General features: G+C 35.1%; 1 protein-coding gene across 1 annotated transcript; it reads right to left on the bottom strand.

The window, feature by feature from the left end:
* Positions 1–5625: 5625 nt before the first annotated feature.
* Positions 5626–15157, bottom strand: LOC115438987 (protein c-ets-1-B-like). The gene is made up of 8 exons (XM_030162882.1): positions 15151–15157; positions 11264–11383; positions 10961–11164; positions 9755–9817; positions 9422–9601; positions 7832–8056; positions 6708–6826; positions 5626–5838 (listed from the first exon to the last, which is right to left on the bottom strand). Exons 1-8 carry the CDS (start codon positions 15155–15157, stop codon positions 5626–5628), a joined length of 1131 nt encoding a protein of 376 aa, XP_030018742.1.
* Positions 15158–22016: the final 6859 nt, after the last annotated feature.

The following is a 22016-nucleotide window of genomic DNA, read 5'->3' as shown; positions in this document are numbered from 1 at the left end:
AAAGTAATAATAATGGCAACAAATTTTCAATAAAAGCTAAAACATAGGGTCCCTTTTGTTTAGAATATTTCAAATGACACAAAAAAATGGAAAAAAGCTGCAATAAAATAGGATTAAATGAGTGCTACAAACAGTGAAGATTCTCATGATAGTTTATGTATGATTCAAGACATTATTTACTATCCTATTCTTTATTCCAAGTCAATGCCATGTAGTATTTTAGCCCAATACCTGTTTCAAAAACGGCATAAATCACAATTTTCTCGCTGTGAATATATTTTCAGACAAACAAGGTCAAACTGAAACGTGTTTTCATGTCCAGAGGAGCAGAAGTGACCCCCTGCCATGTCAGGAATTAGCAGGCGGTCTGTCAATGAACAAGCCTTATGTGGTATTGAAGATGTTAAATTAGACCGTCTGATTTCTCTGCAGGAGTTGAATGTATCCGCCACCCACACACAGGCTTTCTCACATAAATGTAGTCAAGTGAAAAAGAGCCAGGGAGTGAACCCATCAACTGGGTTCCATTAGTCAAAACACCAGCTGATCTCTGGTAAAAACACCTCCTGGTAGGGATTCTCTCAGACCTGATCCTGGCCCACATGTGAAGTCGATAATTCAAGTGGTTTCAGTTTTTCATCGGCAGAAATTCAAGCTTCCCAGGTTAAATAAAATCAGTATAAGTCACGCAACAATACTTAAAAATTAAGTTATGTGTGTCAGGTTTAGCAGTTAGCTCTGTATGGGGTAAGGAAGGTGTCAAAATAGTCATGTGCATAAGACAGATATGTGTGCATATTAGCCTGTAGTTGTACAAAAATAAATACAGTTGCGCAAAAAAAATATATTTGTAAACTCTTAAAGGTGGGGTGTGAGATGTTTTCCTGGAGCATTTTTTTACTATATTGCTTAAAATCCCCTTCACACCCCGATTGTAACCAATTAATTAAATGCTCTAACACACAGGTGTCAAACATGCGGCTCGGGGGCCAAATCCAGCCCGCCAAAGGGTCCAGTCCGGCCCTTGGGATGAATTTGTGACATTCAAAAATTACACTAAGATATTAACAATCCTTTTAGTTCAGGTTCCACATTCAGACCAATTCAATCTCAAGTGGGTCAGACTAGTAAAATATCATCATAATAATATAAAAATAATGACAACTCCAAATGTTTCTCTTTGTAAATGTAAATATTTTCATGTATTTACACTAAAACAAAGTATAATTTTGCAAAAAAATGTGAATAACTTGAAATGTCTTAAGAGAAGCAAGTATAATTTTAATAACATTCTGCCTGTTGCTCAATGTTTTGTGTGTTTGTAGATCCACTGTGATATGTAAGTTATAATGTACATGTGTAAATGATAAACTGAGGCAGAATATTGTTAAAATTACACTTATTTTTTCAGTTTGTTCATGTTATTCACATCTTTTGAAAGGATAGTTTGTGGACGTAAACCTTTTCATAATGTAAATTAACTTTTTTTTGCTCTAAAACATAGAGAAAAGTTTGGAGTTGACATTATTTCTATATTAGTATGTTATTATTTCACTGGTCCGGCCCTATTTCAGATCAAATTTAGCTGAATCTGGCCCCTGAACTAAAATGAGCTTGACACCCCGGCACTAACACAAAAATAAAAAAAAAAATGTAGTCACCTGTGGAACAAACAGGACTGAAAAAACACCATCCAATCATTTTAAGCGCCCAGTGGAAATGATTGAACAGTGATATGTCTATCAAACTCAACTGTCATTTGTCCCTCCCTCCTCTGTGCGTACCCCTCTTCGTGCATGAATCGTGTGTTCTCAGATGTTTGGAGCACTGGTACAGGGAACGAAGCCAGAGCCAGAGCTTGGCTATATTAGTTCTATTAGGATGGAAAGTTCACCAGCAAACTGTTTTGTCACTAACATAAATCAGTAGGAAATGTAACATTAGTCAGATAGGTCTGAACTGGGGCTGTTCTGTAAGAGCGGGGGTGTTGGAGGAGACTGAATGAGGTATGCATGGATTGGGGCTGGGGCCATAGCCGGGGTTGGAGCCCGAGTTGGGGCTGGGGCCAGCGAATTGTTGCTGTGCAGCACTCGTGAACCATCAGGAACAAGCATTGTGCGTGCCAGTACTCTGGAGGTGTGGCTTCGGGGGGATGTCTGAAAAAAGGGGTTTGGACTTTTGAATTGAGTGTTTTCAAAATGTAGTTTGCTCAAACTGTTTTTCTAAGATCTCTTACTCCAGCTTTAAATGAGTTCAGTACAGTACAGTACATAAAATGTATTGTGTATATTTATATCCGTCAGAATAGGAATGAAAACATTTTTACATCATGAATTACAAACACAAAATCCAACTTTACGATTGCGCTTTCTTCATCACGAATACGAATTCACCAACGTGACAAATGTCAAAAATACGTCACCACTTCACAGGCATTATTTATCCAGCAGAAGATACATCGATTCCACAGACTGTGCATGAGTTCAGGTTCCTTTTCCACGGCAAGATCAACCTAAGATCAGGCAGGATCACTGTACAAGATGGCCGACGCAGTCAGAGAATGACATCAGGTCAAATCAAACTATTTGTATGTTTTTCTGACCACAGAGAAGGAACCTGAACACATGCACTATCTGTAAAATCGATGCATCCTCTGCTTGATAAATAATGCCTGTAAAGTGGTGACGTATTTTTGACAGTAGAGTCACGTTGGTGAATTCGTATTCGTAATGGAGAAAGTGCAATCATAAAGTTGCATTTCGTGTTTGTAATTTTTGTCAAAACTCATTCATTTCTATTCTGACAGATAAAATACACACAATATATTTTATGTACGACTGAACTCATTCATGAGTTCACAAATATTTATTTTTTGCACAACTACAGACTAATATGCATGCATTTCTATCTTACAAATATTTTGATAACAACCTTACCCCAAAGCTCTGTGTATTATGCTGCCTTCACATGCTATCAGGAAGAGGAACCTTTCCACTTGTGAATTAGAAATAACGAGGTTATTGTGTTCAAGTACTTTTGTAGAAAAATGGCTGACATACAATTTACTGTGACCTGCTACCTGGGTAAAACAGTTTTGAACGTGTTAATTCTGTTTTTACTGTTTTATGCACACTGTGTAAATGTGCAAAATCATTAGCTAACAGCAGCAGAAAGTTAATAGAAGTGTTGTTTATCATGATGAATCCCTCATTGCTTTCCACCATTTGAAAAGGTTATTTTCATCTCAGCAGCTTGTGTATTTTCACAGTTTTCTGGCGGAAAATACAACTAGAGGGCGTTCATGGGCAATTTTCAAATTTGTACCTAGTATTTACCATAATTCCCATAAGACATGAAGGCACCATTAGTCCTGACCAGAAGTTCCTTTTCCTTTTTTTTTTTTTTTTTTTTTTTTTTTTCTTTGTTGCTTTTTTTTTTTTTTTTTTGTAGTGTGAGATACTCCCTGGTAAAATGTCCAAATAAAAGAGGATACACAAGCAAAAGTGTTAAAAAAAAATGGGCAATGATGACTGGGAGTACAGTTGGTGTCGGCTGCTGCCTTATCGGTACAGACAGCTGCCTGTCAGCCAGCTGAGCCCATTAAAAAGAAAAAAGGAGAGAGAGAAAAGAGAAAAAAAAAAGAAAAAAAAAAGAAAAAAAACAAAAAAAAAAAAAGCAGAAGTTCCTTTTCCAGTTTGTGACTCAAAGGAGACGTTTGTAATCTCCTCAGGACCCAAACTTCCTGTAACATCAGCATATTTACAGACTCTTCCATGACGAGGACAATGTTGAATAAAGGCCACAGATCTGAGTAAGTCACACATGCACAAGCAACGACAAGGTTTCAAGTCTTAACCCAAGTAACAGGTCGAGTCATATGAACTTCTGATGGTCTGTCCGACATGAAAAATTGAGCCAATAGTTACAAGAATTTCTAATAAAGATCAACGATGAGTGGTGTTAAATATTAAACCTATGTCATTCCCTCTATGTCTCTTATTTCAATTGGAGTCACTTTTCCATTGGACATCTGCGCAAAACTTTACCAGTATTTACTAAATGTCGAAAACGCAGAAGTGCGTAATGTTGGTTTTTTCCATTAAATCACAAATGTGAGGACTTGTTTATTATCGCGAGATGACACGAGAAGTCATTCCATAAACATGGCGACGAACGTAAATATGGTGTTAATTTACAGATGTATTTATTATTATTATATATTACTCCTCTATCTCGTACTAAATTAAAAAATGTTTGGGTTTCCTGGTGTGTCCACACATACCGCAACATGGTTCTTCTTCTTCGCTTGTTGTAACGCACGTCAACATCCGTTTTTTTAATTCGCCTGACTCTAGTTATGAAAAAAGCTCTTTCCATTGCAGTTTTGCATGATATACCATTTGCGCTACACCTGAAAAACCACCTCTAACCAACGCAAAAACTTTTAATTGAAAAATGAGACTTTTGGCAAAATTGTCTGTTTTCCATTAAGTAAATTTTTATGCGAAAGTTACATTTGCTAAATTTGACAATCAATGGAAAAGAGCCTTATGACAATAGGTTCGGGGTGGCAGATCCAGAAAAAATGGAGGGGGGAGGCTATATACACATACATGATATCCTTCTCCAAATTGTCATATTTCTGCTTGCTTTGTTTACAGAACATACTGTGCATTACGATCATATTTCACAACACAATATACACTTTAATCTTAATTAACCCTGAAACTTAGATGGAAACGTCACATCCCAAAAAGTAGCAAGACGATCAGATAGCAAATAGGTCAGTCTTTAGACCAATGGAGATACACTTCAATAGGTATCGCTTCGAACTGCAATGCAGAAGAAATGGAGTCAATTCCCGGTCAAAGCAAAAATTTATTCTGCAGACTGGTGCCAATTGGTATAAATCTGCCATTAGGTTCTTGATCAAGATGATGTGTCAAGTCATCAGTAGCAAGTCAAAGCCAAGCCAAGTCAGGTAAGGCAAAAACATGAGGTCTAAGTCAAGTCATAAAAATAGTACCTTAAGTCAATACATGACACCAAATACATGACACATAGCAAGAAAATGCACTGCAACAACCACAACAGGTATTTGATGAATGAACTGTATTTTATGCTTGAAACTGTTCCTCCAGTAAACTATAATTTTTGCTGATATGTCCCCAAAAAAAGTGCATTTCTATAAAGTACTGAACAATGACTACATCAGGTTTGTCACTTTTTTTGTGTTCTTTTCTGTTGAAGTCTATGCTTTGCAGTGCATTTCTGTTTTTGGTTCTGTTGTCGTATTGATAGTGATGTTTTTTCCTTTAGTATTTTACCATTTGCATGTGTTTTCTTGAGGTGGAACACTGTTCTCACTTGGTACAAATGGAAATGCAACAAAAATGTGTCTGATATTTCACTGACAAACCTATGGTCTTATTGGTAACAGAGGAATATAAATACATTACACTGTTTGTTGAATATAAAGTGCTAAATGTGACCTGTTAAGGCTCAGAACAGACATCAGTATATTGTACATAAATCCACGTCAGGCCTCAGATGACCTGCTCTCATGAAAAAATGATAAATAATTGTAAACTGACTTTGAGTCTGTTGAAGTATTGGTTGAAGTCCTTAATGAGTCTTTGTGCTGATATCCAACATAGCATGCAGCTCCCCAGGCTCATATCCCAACAGGCCTTGCAGGTTACAGACGAAGCGGTAAACGTAGCGTTTACCCGCCGTCTTACGGATGATGTTCTTGTCGTAGTAGTAGCGCAGACCACGACTCAGCTTCTCGTAGTTCATTTTAGGTTTGTTTTTCCTCCGACCCCAGAGCAGGGCCACCTGGAAACAAACAATTTATATCGTGAAAAAAGATAAGTTAAATTCACTTCAATTGTCCCATGTTTAGTACTCCAGTGTAGAAGTCACTAAAATTGTGATTAAATAAGATGTTCTAAATCAGTGTTTTTCAACCTTGGGGTCAGGACCCTATGTGGGGTCGCCTGAAATTCCTAGTAATTGATTAAAAAAAACAACTTTACTAATAAAAAATATATGGTGAGTTGAGAGAGACAATTACAACAAGTGTTCAGAGAACGCAAACCTCCGCCAGCACCCTGGGCTGCATTTGGACCCTGGGCCACATGTTTGACACCCCTGGTATAGACTGTAGTGTTTATACTCACAAGGTGCTCATGTGTTGGTGTTTCGTGAGGGTCTGCAATGGAATCTCCCTGCAGTAAGTACCCTGTCCAGCCATCATTTTAACCTATTTTATTTTGCATCCATTTTAACTCTGGATTGATAATTGTCAAAATAAAGGTAAACTGTTTTATCTCTCAGGTGTTCCTGCCATCTTAATTTTATTATGTTATAACAAATAAGTTAGTTTTTGAAACTGAATGCACGTCTGCTGCTTTTCTTGAACCAATAAATCTGTTTTGTGCTGTCGCTGCATGTCACACACTGACACACAAATAATAGTAATCTGAAATGAGGAGGGGGCAGGCAGGAGTCAGAGGATGACTTTTATTCTTTTGTGTTTTTGGCAAAAAAGAATAAAATAATGCAATGAGCAAATATGATTTAGTGCTTGGGTGATGGGTTGATAATTTTTGTTTAAAAAATGGACTAATGTTCTATTCTCTAGGGTCCTCATCATCATCATCACTACTTTTTCTCCCCCTTATGGTGTCCCTGGTCAGATCTACCTCATCGGGGTCCGTCAACTTGAACTCCCACCCGTCTCCTGTCCAGCTGATGCATGACTGACGGCTGCGATCGGTCAGGAGCTCCAGTAGAAACTGCCACAGCTGAATAGGACCGCTCCCTTTTGACACATAATGGCAAAAGCAGCTGAATGGATCTTAACTCTTGCATACAGTTGGTCACTGAATTTGACCAGATTAAAGTAAAAAACACTCCCAAAGTGCCCCCAAAAAACACACCATCCTGGTGATTTTTACCTTATTGATTAAAAAAGAAAAGTGGCGTTTTATGGTTGTAAAAGATTAAAAAAGCCCTCAGGTACTGAATATCATTGCTATTTCCACTTAAAATACAAACTAGCATGATTTTTTTTTTTTTTTTTTTTTTTTTTTGGTACATAAACTACCCAGCCAGCATGTCCATGTGGGCCCCAGAAGGGTCACAACTGGGCTGCATGTAAGGGTCCCATTTGGGTTTGTCCGCAGTTTCCATGGTGACCCCACATGTGTTTGCCCATATCAGAATCAGAAATCTGAATATCTTACATTATTTATTCTTCACACTATTTATCCCACAATATTTATCTTTCTTGTCATTTGCACTACTTCTCGTGTTATTTGCATTACCTAAATTCTGTTTTACAAATATCTTAGTTTGATATCTATATCTTAGTGACATACTTTTTATTTTTTAAAGTAAATATCCGTGCCTTTTGCTGATATTTGTTGTTGTTTTACTGATATTTATTGTCTGTCTGTAAATTCTTACACTGAACCTGAGAGCTTTACCTCAATTTCATTGTGCTTGGTACAATGACAATAAAGAGATTCTGATTTTGATTCTGATTCTGATACGGGCAAACACATGTGGGGCCACCATGGAAACTGCAGACAAACCCACATGGGACCCTTTTATGCAGCCTAATTGTAACCCTTCTGAGGCCCACATGGACATGCTGGCTGGGTAGGATGTGATATTAGATGTCATTTCTCCTTAAACAGGTGGTGTAAAAGCAAGAAAAACTGTCACTTCTTGCTTACTGAAATCATAAATAAGGATTAATCAACTATTTATAGATGTGAGACCATTCTATGGGGTTAAGTCTGTCTATTTTACTTTTGCTCACCAGTGTATCCGGCGAGGATGGCCGCTGGTATCACAGCTCTTCCCAGGTTGGTTTTGTTGCCCACGTATTCTTTGAAGCTCTTGTGTTGCTGTGTCAAAGTGAACACATCTTCAAACATGGGCTCTTCCACTGCTGGGTCCATATCATGGTGTGGATCGGTCCATGACAGAGAGCCCACAGTGTCTGAATCATCGCTGTGAAGAATCTCCACCTCTGACTCAGTCTCTGCAACAAACACAGTGAGAAGGTAATGATGAGTAACACCATTTCAATGCATTAGATCAGGGCTGTCAAACTCATTTTCTTTCAGGGGCCACATTCAGCCTGATCTGATCTCCACTGGGCCGGACCAGTAAAATAATAACAGAATAACCTATAAATAATGACAACTCCAAATTTTTGTCTGTGTTTTAGTGCAAAAAAAAAATTAAATTATGAAAATACTTTTAGAAACTATGCAAACAAAAGATGTGAATAACCTGAAAAAAATGAAATTTCTCAAGAAAAATAAGTGCAATTTTGACAATATTCTGCCTCAATTTATCATTTCTATGTGTGCATTATGGATTGGATCTACAAAGACACTAAACACTTAGTGACAGGCAGAAAATAGTTCAAATTCTGCTTAATTTTCTTTACACATTTCAGGTTGGTCATATTTGTTCAGGTTATTCACATTTTATTGTTACAGGATAGTTTGTAAATGTAAATATTTTCATAATTTAACCCTTTCATGCACGCTGGTCACTCCAGTGGACAGTTATTCTCCAGCTGTTCTCTTATATATTCATGGGTTTTGTTGTTTTAGTTCCATATCAGCCAACACAGTAGACGCTTATGCATATGTAACTTTGCTGTTCTTGATAAACCTGATCTGCAGTAACATGTTTGAGTGTAAATCAATTGTTATTAGACTGTAATTATTTTTTCTTTAACAAAATGTGTTTTTTGTATATTATTTCAATGAAGTGAGGTATAACTAGTATTAGAGTATGTTTAAGTATGAGAAAACATCAGATTAGCAGCATTAAAAGTGTTTATATTTCATAGTTTTCACTGTATATCAGTAAATACACGTTTCTTTGCTTCAAAAATTAAACGCATTGTATCCATTTGAGTGGACATTTTTGCAGCTCCATGAAAAATAGGTTCATAAAAAGCTGTTAACTGCATTTTTTTTCATGCCTAAAGAGGAATAAAAACGGGGGGGAAAATCATGATTAAGGTTCTCATAATTCATGCATGAAAGGGTTAATGTTATTTTTTGCACTAAAACAAAGACAAAAATTTGAAGTTGTCATTATTTATAGGCATAGTGTAATATTTTTTTTTCACATCAAACCAAGAAGAAAATAGGGAGTCATTCTTTTATGTCGGTTATTCTGCTGTTATTATTTGACTGTAGATCATATTGGTCTATATGTGGAACCTGAACTAAAATGAGTTCCACAGCCTTGATTGTGGAATTTTTGCACTTTGTAAATTCATCCCACGGGCCGAATTGGAACCTTTGGGGGGCCCCATGTTTGAGACCCCTGCATTAGATGCTGTAGTAAATCTGATTTTCATTGTATCTTAAGATGTTTTCACCTGCGTTTCCCTCAACAGAGCTCATGTTTCTGTTGGTTTCTTCTGTTTTGATCTGGTAGTAATCCTGATGCTGAGCAGTAACAGAGTCCAGACTGTGGAGGTCCGTCCTCTCACTGAGACGATACTGAACGTGGTAACTGTGTGTGTCTGAATGTTCCTGAACATAGTCGGGGTAGTTTTCTGAAAAAAGCCCAGAAAAGGAAATCAGTTTATAAAATGGTCATCATTGAAAACAGTATGGTCATCTGATCCTTATCACTGTAAACTGTGTGTGTATTGGAAACGTGGTTTAAAAATAGTCAAAGATTATATAAGAAACACTATTCACTGTACCTTTGTTGTAGTATAATGGCATCATGTTGGTGGGTAATGAAGAACTGTAGTCATATTCATTTTCTGGAGATAAATGGAAATGATTAGTCTATTTTGGTTCAGAAAAATGATCAGAAGTAAAAAAAAAAAAAAAAAAAAAAAGGTTACATCACTTTTAAGTACAGGGTGGGGAAGCAAAATTTACAGTATTTTGAGGCAGGGATTGAAAGACAGTGTATGACCAATTAGTTTATTGAAAGTCATGAGAATTTATTTGCCACAAGAAAATTGACATAATAGAAAATGTTTTTTATTCTATGTGTCCTCCTTCTTTCTCAATAACTGCCTTCACACGCTTCCTGAAACTTGCGCAAGTGTTCCTCAAATATTCGGGTGACAACTTCTCCCATTCTTCTTTAATAGTATCTTCCAGACTTTCTCGTAATAGTTTTGCTCATAGTCATTCTCTTCTTTCCATTATAAACAGTCTTTATGGACATTCCAACTATTTTTGAAATCTCCTTTGGTGTGACGAGTGCATTCAGCAAATCACACACTCTTTGACATTTGCTTTCCCGATTACTCATATGGGCAAAAGTTTCTGAAAAGGTATGGATAATAGTGTTAGGTATGATTATGACATCAATATATGTTTGGTTTCAAAACAATTGACGTAGTGCCTGCTGAGAAAAAACAACTAAATGTTCATTGTAAATTTTGCTTCCCCACCCTGTACATTCATTCATTTGCTCTGAACAGAAGAAAACATTTTTTTTTATTGTGTGTGTGTGTACAAGGAACTAATATCAGAGCAAATACATTAATAAAGATTAAATGATTAGATTAAATGTCATATTGAATCTATTTTCAATCATATGAGGATTCTCACACCACTCTGTAACATCTTCTGCCCACCCCTTTTCCATCCCATGTCACAGTTCTTGGTCCACCACTGGTTTTCATGTACAGTATGTTTCTGGGGAGTTGTGGATAATAGTTCATGTGACTCCAAACATGTTTCAGGTATTTTGTAGCTGGAGGGTGCAGCGACACCCTCATACTGTTGTCAGTAAGTTTTCATTTATACACATCTTCAGAGGTGTTAATTCTTGATCTTAATATGTGTTTCAGGTGTTATCTTTGACACGCTTTCCACTTGTCTACAGTATTTATGACGATGTAAGTTCAAACTAATGCACATTCTCCTAACCCCTGTTGTCTTTTCACCTCTTCTCATCGTCTCCAGATGTTCCCACAGGATCTCTCCGGCTGTGCAGTCCGACATCAGGCCCAGAAAAGCCTCTCTGTCCAGGACACACAGCTCACTACCCTGTAAGCCCCTCAGGTCCGAACCCAGGCAGTGCAGACCAAACTCACTCTGGCACCAGTCCAACCAGTGGTTGACCTCCCTCTGGGACCATAGGTCTGGATCTGGACATTCAGAGCTCTGCATTAGAACCGTGTGTCTGTAAAACCTTTCAGGACGACTCCTCTAGTGATGTCGTGATTATATCATGAATGTGTCTTTACCTTGGGGGAAGTGACGCTTGATTCTTTCCTGGGCGAAACCAGCAAAACTGGCTTTCACTGCCTGGCTGAGAACCTCTTTACTGGTCGGGGTGAGAGGAGGGACATCCAGAGGGTCCAGCTCTGGGACAGCAGGAAAATATCCAAATATTTTTAGCTCCTTATATGTCCACTACAAAGTACACATACAGTATAAACCAGGGGTGTCAAACTCATTTTAGTTCAGGGGCCACATTCAGCCCGATTTGATCTCCAGTGGGCCAGACCAGTAAAATAATAACCGTGAAAAAAGTAAAATTATATTAGGATCAGGTTTATGTCTACAAAGTTTCCTTAAAAATCTGAATAACATGAACAACTTAAATTGTCTTAAGAAAAACAAGTGCAATTTTAACAATATTCTGCCTCGGTTTATCAGTTTATCATTTACAAATGTACGTTACAATTGCACAAAACATTTAGGCAAGCAGAATATTGATAAAATTGCATCTACTTTTCATAAGACATTTCCGTTTGTTCATATTTGTTCAGGTTAGTCACATTTTTTGTTAACGTATATTTTGGTAATGTAAACATTTTCATGTAATTTTACTTTTTTACACCAAAAAACAAAGAAAATTTGGGGTTGTCATTATTTATAGGTTATGTTGATATTTTACTGGTCTGACCCACTGAAAATCTAATTGGACTGCATGTGTCTGTATGTGGAACCTGAATTAAAATGATTTTGACACCACTGATTATTAATATCTTCAGTGTCATTTTTGCAATTTTTCACAAATTTATCCCAAGGGCCGGATTGGACCTTTGGCGGGCCAGATTTGGCCCCCGGGCCACATATTTGACACCTGTCTGATAACAAACCCCCTTACAATAACACATATCTATATACCTTGGAATTAATATTAAAAGTTTTACCATTAAATATGATTCCTTGTAAGTATCTGTTGACATTTTGCATTTTAAGTTCTTTTATTTTTATTATTGAGTTCTCTTGTGTATTATTTTTTATTTGTGCCCATCAGTCAATTGTTATGTACATTTCCAACAGCTGTTTGGAAAACTTCTTTACCAGGGGTGTCAAACTCATTTTAGTTCGGGGGCCAGATTCAGCTAAATTTGATCTGAAATGGGCCAGACCAGTAAAATAATAACAATAATATATAAATAATGTCAACTCCAAACTTGTCTCTATGTTTTAGAGCAAAAAAATTTAATTTACATTATGAATAGGGTTTACATCTACAAACTATCCTTTCAAAAGATGCAAATAACATGAACAAACTGAAAAAATAAGTGTAATTTTAACAATATTATGCCTCAGTTTATCATTTACACATGTACATTATAACATAGATCACAGTGGATTTACAAATACACAAAAGATTTAATAACAGGCAGAATATTATTAAAATTGTACTTCTCTGAAAAAATTTCAGGTTATTTGCATTTTTTGCAAAATCATACTTTGTTTTAGTGTAAATACATGAAAATATTTACATTTACAAACAGAAACATTTGGAGTTGTCATTAATTTTATGTTATTATGATAGTATTTTACTGGTCTGACCCACAGTAGATTGAATTGGTCTGAATGTGGAACCTGAACTAAAAGGATTGCTAATATCTTAGTGTAATTATTGCATTTTACAAATTCATCCCAAGGGCCGGACTGGACCCTTTGGCGGGCTGGATTTGGCCCCCAGGCTGCATGTTTGACACCTGTGTTCTATACAATTGTAAATAAAATCTGAATAAAATGCATGTACTTTCTTACTGTTTAACTATTTGTGGTGCATACAATATTTATATACCTTTATAGGCAAATTTGAGTTTTACATTTAAGAACCTACATATTCTTGATTGAGATGAGTGATAAAGACATTAGTTGTGTGTCATTTGCAGATTTAATACTAGAAACACAAATTACATTAGAACTTTTTATGATTTCATTGTTACAAACATTTATTTTTACTGTAAAATACCTATATCACAGAAACTCAAATTTCCAGATGTTAATTATTCCTCATCTTTGCACTGCAGATAATACAAAATAAGCATTTTAAAGCTCAATTTCTGTGAATTTTGCATTACAATTATATAATAGCTTTAGGGAAATCCCATCAGCGTACAGAAAAAATGTAAGAAAACTTTAATCTTAACAAGCTATGTCAAACTCACAGCCAGAGCCTTATATGGTTTTACTAGTGTGTTACAGTTTTAATCAATACTTAGAATATTAGTTGATGAGGCTGATATTTCAGTCTTAAAATTCTGAAATATTAAATGTAAATACTAAAAATACTTTACAACAGCTTTTAACCCTTTCATGTATAGTGGTCACTACAGTGGACAGCTATTCTGCAGCTGGTCTTCTGTATATTCATGTTTTTTGTTGTTTTAGTTCCATATCAGCCAACACAGTGGACACTGATGCACCATTTCATACATGCAATTCTTATTATTACTGTAACTTTGCTGTTCTTGATAAACCTGATCTGCAGTGACATGTTTGAGTGTAAAGCAATTGCTAGTTGTTATTGGACTGTAATTAACAGTTTTCTTAAACAAAAAGGTTTTTTTTTGCATATTATCGCCATGAGGTGAGTAATAACTTGTATCAGAGTTTGCTAAAATGTGAGAAAACAGATTAGCTGCAATAAAAATGTTTGTATTTTCTAGTTTTCATACAGTATATCACTCTCAGTTATTGTGTTTTAAATACATGTGTCTTTGCTTCAAAAATTTTATGCATGGTGTCCAGCTGAGTGGACATTTTTGTAACTCCATAAAAATTAGGTTCATTAAAAACAATCAAATCACATTGTTTTTTTCATATCTAAAGAGGAATAAAAACACTCAGAAAAAAAAAAATCTTTAAGGTTCTCATAACTAATGCATCAAAGGGTTAAACCTGTCTGAACATATATATGTTCATTTACATACACACACACATGAATATACATAACTTACAGGTATTAAATTAACCCTTTCATGCATGAATTATGAGGACCTTAGTCAATATTTTTTTTCTTGAGTGTTTTTATTCCTCTTTAGGCATGAAAAAAGCAATGCAAATGAATTTTTTTTAAGCAACCTATTTTTTGTGGAGTTACAAAAATGTCCACTCAGCTGGACACCATGCATTTAATTTTTGAAGCAAAGAAACATGTATTTAAAACTCATCATCAGAAAGTGATAAACTGTGTGAAAACTATGAAATAAAAACATTTTTAATGCTGCTAATTGTTAAATCGCTAACGTTGTCTCACAATTTGTCATACTCTAGTATTAGTTATTACTCATTTCATGGAGATAATATCCTTCTGAGACCCAGGAAATTAACAGTTTTAGCTTTTTTACATTAAAAATTATCTTGATTGGAAACTGCATTATGCAACAGTTTTTTCAGATACATTTTTAAAATAATTTTTATCTATTGATTGATTTTTTTTTTTTTTTAATGGAATGTCCTTCGTAATGCACAGCATATTTTAAGTAAAACTGTCAAACTTTTGTCCCCTACAGAGGACAAAATGCATTGCTGGGTCTCAGCTGGATGTGCAATGTTTCAGAAAGCTGTTAATTACAGTCTAATAACAATTAGCAACTGATTTACACTAAAACACGTCACTGCAGCTCAGGTTTATCATGAGCAGCAAAGTTATAATAATTGTATGTATTGCAGTGTTTGGGAGGATGTATCAGAGTCCACTGTGTTGGCTGATATGAAACTAAAACAACAAAACCCATGAATAAACAATAGAACAGCTGTAGAATAACTGTCCACTGGAGTGACCACTATGCATGAAAGGGTTAATATTGTACCTCATACTTACAAATAAAACACAAATACAGATAAAATAGTATAACAGTAGAGTGTGTCCTACCGTACATAGTGCAGTCCATCCCAGTGGGTGAAGAACCGGGGTCAGCAAGATGATAAACTGAAGTGGTGAGGGTGAAAGGGGGCTTTCATACAGAACATGAACAGGAGGAGGGGACAGGTGCTGAGGGACACCTGTCAATCATGTGGATATGGGCGGAGCAGAAGGAGCAGGTTTGAGGCCAAGGGGAGGGGCTTTTTCACACAATGGGTTCATAACAAAACATGAATATTTGAAGCTATTTCACACATTAGTTACTGTATTTGTCTTTTATTTTACTATCCGTACCAAGGTTATTATTGTTAACGAAAACTGACAAAATGACGAAAACTAGAATTGTAAAAACATTTTCGTTAACTGAAATAAATAAAAACTATAATTAAAAGAAAAAAAACGGTAAATAACTGAAACTGTACTGTGTGTTTACTACGACGGCGTATTAGGGCCACATAAGAAAAAAAAAAAAACCCGCTTGTCACCACGAGAATAAAGTCGTTATTTAACGAGAATAAAGTCGTAGTTTTAAAAAAGTCATTATTTAACGAGAATAAAGTCGCTAATTAATGAGAATAAAGTCGTTAAGTAATGAGAATAAAGTCATTATTTAACGAGAATAAAGTCGTACTTTTATGAGATTAAACTCGTAATATTTTGAAAATTCGACAGAGTTTCCGGCTTTGAAGGATAGACTAATGAAAGCAGAACTTCACAAAATGTTCCAAGTTCTACGTCAATGATGAGGTACAACTTCTCATTATATTATGATTTTATTCTCGAAATATAACGACTTTATTCTCGTTAATTAATGAGTTGTTTTGGGTTTTTTTTTTTTTTTTTTTTTTTTTTTTTTTTAACTACGACTTTATTCTCGTTAAATAACGGCTTTATTCTCGTTAAATAATGACTTTATTCTCGTTAATTAATGAGTTGTTTTGTTTTGTTTTTTAAACTACGACTTTATTCTCGTTAAATAACGGCTTTATTCTCGTTAAATAATGACTTTATTCTCGTTAATTAATGAGTTGTTTTTTTGTTTTTTTGTTTTGTTTTGTTTTTTTTTAACTACGACTTTATTCTCTTTAAATAACGACTTTATTCTCGTAGTGACAAGCGGGTTTTTTCTTATGTGGCCCAATACGCCGTCGTAGTTTACAAAACTAACTAAAACATATAAAAATTATGAATAAAATTCCCTTAATTTTATTTATTTATCGATTTATTTCCCTCAAGCAATTTTAGCTGCTGGCACCATATGATATTTAAGAGTCCGTCACTTCTGGTCCCCACTCTACCTGACAACATGGAGACTGAAGTTGGGGGAAAGCAGCAGAGTCCTGTATGGGATGTATTTGAATTTGATGGCGAAGAAGATAAAAGATATTTAAAAAAAAAAAAAAAAAAAAACAACCTAAAACTAAACTAAAACTAAGCATTTAGAAAATAACAAAAACTAATAAAAACTAGCAAACCTGCTCTAAAAACGAATTAAAACTAACTGCATTAGAGAAAAAAAAGGCAAAACTAAATCAAACTAAACTATAATGAAAAATCCAAAACTATTCTAACCTGGATCCGTACGTGACAGGTGTCCTTGTGTCCAGTTCAGTGTGATGCAGCTGGGGCTCGTGTGGGCGGAGCCTGCCAGAGTGTCCACGTGATGCTGGCACACCTGTCGCGCGGCAGTTTGTAAATGAATCCACAATGTGGTTGTATTTTGGAGATGAGAGAGGTAAGTGTCTGTGTTTATTTCAAATATGAATGTAGAGAGGTTCAGGTGTGTGTTGTGTAGTTGTACAGGTGAATTTATGCAGCTGGGGGTGGGGGGGGTGAAAGTGGGTCTGGGACTGTCTCGCGCACCTCCAACTCTAACCCAAGGCCTAGTGTCCAGTTAACTGTAATAGAAGTGCACTGGTTCAGCCTATAGACCTGACCATATGTGCTGTCTAATGTGTATATAACCTTTTAATTTTTTATATATTTAATGTTCAGTTCATTTTAACTCCTTCGAATGTTGTTGTATAGTTTACACAGCAAACCATTGCATGTCTAAAAAAAAAAAAAACAAGTTACACGAGCTCTGAAAAACATGCCTGTTTTTGGCTCTGTGATGCATTTTCCATATAAACCAGGGGTGTCAAACTCATTTTAGTTCAGGGGCCAGATTCTTCCAAATTTAATCTACAGTGGGCCAGACCAGAAAAATAATAACAGAATAATATATAATGTCAACTCCAAACTGTTCTCTATGTTTTAGAGTGAATAAAGTTAATTTATTTTATGAAAAGGTTTACATCTACAAACTATCCTTTCAAACAATGTGAATAACATGAACAAACTGAAAAAGTAAGTGTAATTTTAACAATATTCTGCCTCAGCTGATCATTTACACATGTACATTAGAACTACAAACACACAAAACATTTAATAACAGGCAGATTATTGTTAAAATTGTACTTACTTCTCTTGAGACATTTCAGGTTATTCACTTTTTTTTTTTTTTTTTTTTTTGCAAAATTATAGTTTGTTCAGTGTAAATACATGAAAATATTTACATTTACAAAAAGAAACATTTGGAGTTTAGTTATTTCTATGTTACTATGATAGTATTTTACTGGTCTGACCCACAGTAGATTGAATTTGTCTAAATGTGGAATCTGAACTAAAAGGATTGTTAGTATCTTCACTGTAATTTTTGTCTTTCACAAATTCATCCCAAGGGCCGGACTGGACCCTTTGGCAGGCCGGATTTGGCCCCTGGGCCGCATGTTTGACACCCCTGTTCTAAACCAATGAGATTATTTAAAGTTTATTTGGGTCTTTGGACGTAAAAGAAACTTTAACCCTTTCATGCTTGAATTATGAGAACCTTAGTTGAGGTTTTTTTGGGGTTTTTTTTGAGTGTTTTTATTACTCCTTAGACATGAAAAAACAATGAGATTGAGGTTTTTTTTTCATAGATTTACAAAAATGTCCACTCAGCTACACCATGAATTTTATTCTTGAAGCAAAGAAACATGTATTTAAAACCCAATATCATAAAGTGATATGAAAACAATGAAATGAAACCATGTTTAATGCAGCTAATCTGATGTTTTCTCACATTTTAACATATTCTAATACTAGTTATTTCTCACTTCATGGAGATAATATGCAAAAAATAACAACAATTGATTTCCACTCAAGAACCAATCAAGAACAGCAAAGTTACAGTAATGATATGAATTGCAGTTTATGAGATGATGCATAAGCGTCCACTGTGTTGGTTGATATGGAACTAAAACAACTAAACCCATGAATATACAAGAGAACAGCTGGAGAATAACTGTCCACTGTAGTGACCACTATGCATGAAAGGGTTAAACTCAATAATAGAGCATTTCATACATCTGTTAATCCCAAACATTTATACTACAGGTTTCACTGGACAGAAGGCGAAAAGCTGTTGTCTTAAAAGTATGCCAGACAAACATGGAATAAAAAGAGCAGTATTTGCTGTAAACAGGGACAGTACAGGGAAGCAGATAAATAATTACAGTGCACAAGTATAAGTACTACTTAAATTATCATTCCAGTACTCCCAATGAATGAAAACCTGACTTTAAAAAAAAAAGAAAAAGAAAACCTGACTGCATTCCAGGGCCAGCATCGCCCTCTGCTGGATGTTAGTGCGAAATTGTTTATAAATTGGATTGTGCAGCTGGGAAATATCAAACATTTAACCCTTTCATGCATACTGGTCACTACAGTGGACAGTTATCTTCCAGCTGTTCTCTTGTAAATTCATGGGTTTTGTTGTTTTAGTTCCATATCAGCCAACACAGTGGACACTTATGCACCATCCCATACACTGACATTCATACTATTACTGTAACTTTGCTGTTCTTGATAAACCTGATCTGCAGTGACATGTTTGAGTGTAAATCAATGACTAATTGTTATTAGACTGTAATTAACAGTTTTCTTAAACAATTTTTTTTTTCTTTTTTGCATATTATCACCATGAAGCAGGTAATAACTAGAATTAGAGTATGTTAAAATGTGAGAAAACATCAGATTAGCGGCATTAAAAATGTTTTTATTGCACAGTTTTCACACAGTATATCACTTTCTGATGATGGGTTTTAAATGCATGTTTCTTTGCTTGAGAAATTAAACTTATGGTGTCCATCTGAGTGGACATTTTTGTAACTCCATGAAAAATAGGTTCATTAAAAACAACCTCAATTGCAGTATTTTTTTTTTTTCTTTCAGATGCTTAAAGAGGGCTAAAATTACTCAAGAAAATTTTTTTGACTAAGGTTCTCATAATTCATGCATGAAAGGGTTAATTTAACTAATATTAATTCATAATTCATTAATGTCTTTGAGGTAACAATTTTCAGTATTCAACATTTCCTGTAGCAAGATGGTGTAGGCCTGTATGGGTTTGTTCTGCTGAGATCTCATTAAACTATTGTAACCCACTTTGATTTAATTCATAGTCGATCACAGTTTTTGATTTAAGTAAATCAATGTCATTTTTCCAAGCCCATAGTATAACCATATACTTGATCACTAAAAAATAGTCTGAAACACCCTTACATGCCTAACAAATCACAAACTGATGCCTTTGGGAGTATGTAGAACTGTTTTTAAGTAAATTAAAAATTCTTACCAAAAAAAAAAAAAAAATTATATATATATATATACATATATATATATATATATATATATATATATATATATATATATATATATATATATATATATGGAACTGTCTTTAAGTACTTTTTTTTTTTTTTTAATTACCAAAAATATCAAATTAGATTTGTATAGTTATTTTCTTCTCACTGGTTATATGATCCTAAAAGGTTCCAATGTTATTCATCAGTTTATTTCAGTCCTGTGTAGACAACTGGATTCTAAAACTAGTGAAAAACTAAAACTGCAATTTCCTCCTAAAAACACTTAACAAGGCATTTCTGCAATAATACATAATACTGTGTTCTAACAGTAATGGTACTTTGCCAGAACTTAAAATGCTGTTCTATAGCTTTTGGAACAAACTGGAGATGGTGGAAAGCATCCAGAGTTACTCATTAAGTCTTTGTCTCCTTCCTTTATGTTGTGATTTGTGCTGAAATCCTTCCAAAGTAACCCATGACAGTTCCATTCTTGTCCACTTGGTGAGGTCCCAGAGTGTAGAACACAATAACGACCCTGTCTTCAGCCAGACCAAGTTCACTGGTGAGAAACTGGAAGATCTTAGTGGTATGTTCCAAGGTTATTATCATTAATGAAAACTAACAAAATGACGAAAACTAGAATTGTAAAAACATTTTTGTTAATTGAAATAAATAAAAACTATAATTAAAAGAAAAAACGATAACTAACTGAAACTGTATTTTGTGTTTACAAAACTAACTAAAATGTATAAAAATTCTGGATAAGCCCTGCGATGAACTGGCGACTTGTCCAGGGTGTACCCCGCCTTCGCCCCTATGTTGCTGGGATAGGCTCCATGCGACCCCCGTGACCCTAGTGAGGATAAAGCGGGTTCAGAAAATGAATGAATGAATGAATGAATTCTGGATAAAATTCCCTTCGTTTTCGTCTTTGTCAATGTCGGATTGATATGAAATTGATTTATTTCCCTCAAGCAATTTTAGCTGCTGGCACCATATGATATTTAACGGTCTCTCACTTCTTGTCACTTGTTGTTTAGAGTCGTCTTCTGGTCCCCACTCTACCTGGAAACATGGAGACTAAAGTTGGGAGAAAGCAGCAGAGTCCTGTCTAGGATTTATTTGAATATGATGGTGAAGAAGATAAAAGATATAAAGAAACAAAAACTAAACTAAAACTAAGCATTTAGAAAATAAAAACTAATAAAAACTAGCAAACCTGCTGTAAAAACTAATTAAAACTAACTGAATTAGAGAAAAAAAAGTCAAAACTAAATAAAACGAAACTATAATAAAAAATCCAAAACTATTATAACCTTGCTGTGTTCCTTGTTCTTTTCAGCTGTGTCAGTCACATCAATGGCAGACACCAACAGGATCACACATGGAGAACAAGAGCCTGCAATGAGTATCTGCAGCCAGGGTTTCACCACCAAGTTCATCCTATCCTCCGGTTTACCCAGAGCAGCCGCAGAGATGGAGCAGAACTTCTTCAGAAAGTCCTCTGTGAAAGAGCTGGCAGGTAAGTTTGTGATTGGAAAATGCATTTTGATGAGAATCAGGTCTGGTGTAATGAAGTTAAGTGTGCTGGCAGCGAGAAGACGACAATAAACTGCCTTAGAACTGTTTTGAACTCAATTTTTAAAAAATGTACCCAAAATTTAATTTTTCAAAGAACATAGTATAACCATATACAGTACTTGTCCACCAGGGACCACTGATGACCCCCGACAAACAGTTTGAAATGCCCTTAGATCCCTTACAAATCACTAATTGATGTCTTTGAGTTTATTTAGATTTGTTTTTAGTAAATTAAAAAGATCTGACCAAAATGTTGTTTATCGAAGTAGATAATATAGTGTTATATTTGACCAATGAGGGTCCACTGGTGAGGACCTCCTGACAAATGGTTTGAAACACCCTTAAATTCCTCACAAATCACTAATTGATATCTTAGGTTTTTTTCAGAACTGCTTTTAGAATATTTTTAAAAATCTGGCCAAAAATTCAATCGATTCAACCTTATACTCAACTACTAGGGGGCGCTGATGACTTCATAAAAAAATGGTATGAAGCACCCTTAAATACGTCACAAATCTCTTTGACGCCTTTGAGATTATTTAGAACTGTTTCTAAGTAAATTTAGGATTTTATCTAAAATTCCGTTTTTCCAAACATATAGTATGGCCTTATACCCGACCACCA

Source organism: Sphaeramia orbicularis, chromosome 18, assembly GCF_902148855.1.
Source record: "Sphaeramia orbicularis chromosome 18, fSphaOr1.1, whole genome shotgun sequence".
Lineage (NCBI taxonomy): Eukaryota > Metazoa > Chordata > Actinopteri > Kurtiformes > Apogonidae > Sphaeramia > Sphaeramia orbicularis.
This window is presented reverse-complemented; position numbering and strand designations above follow the sequence as displayed.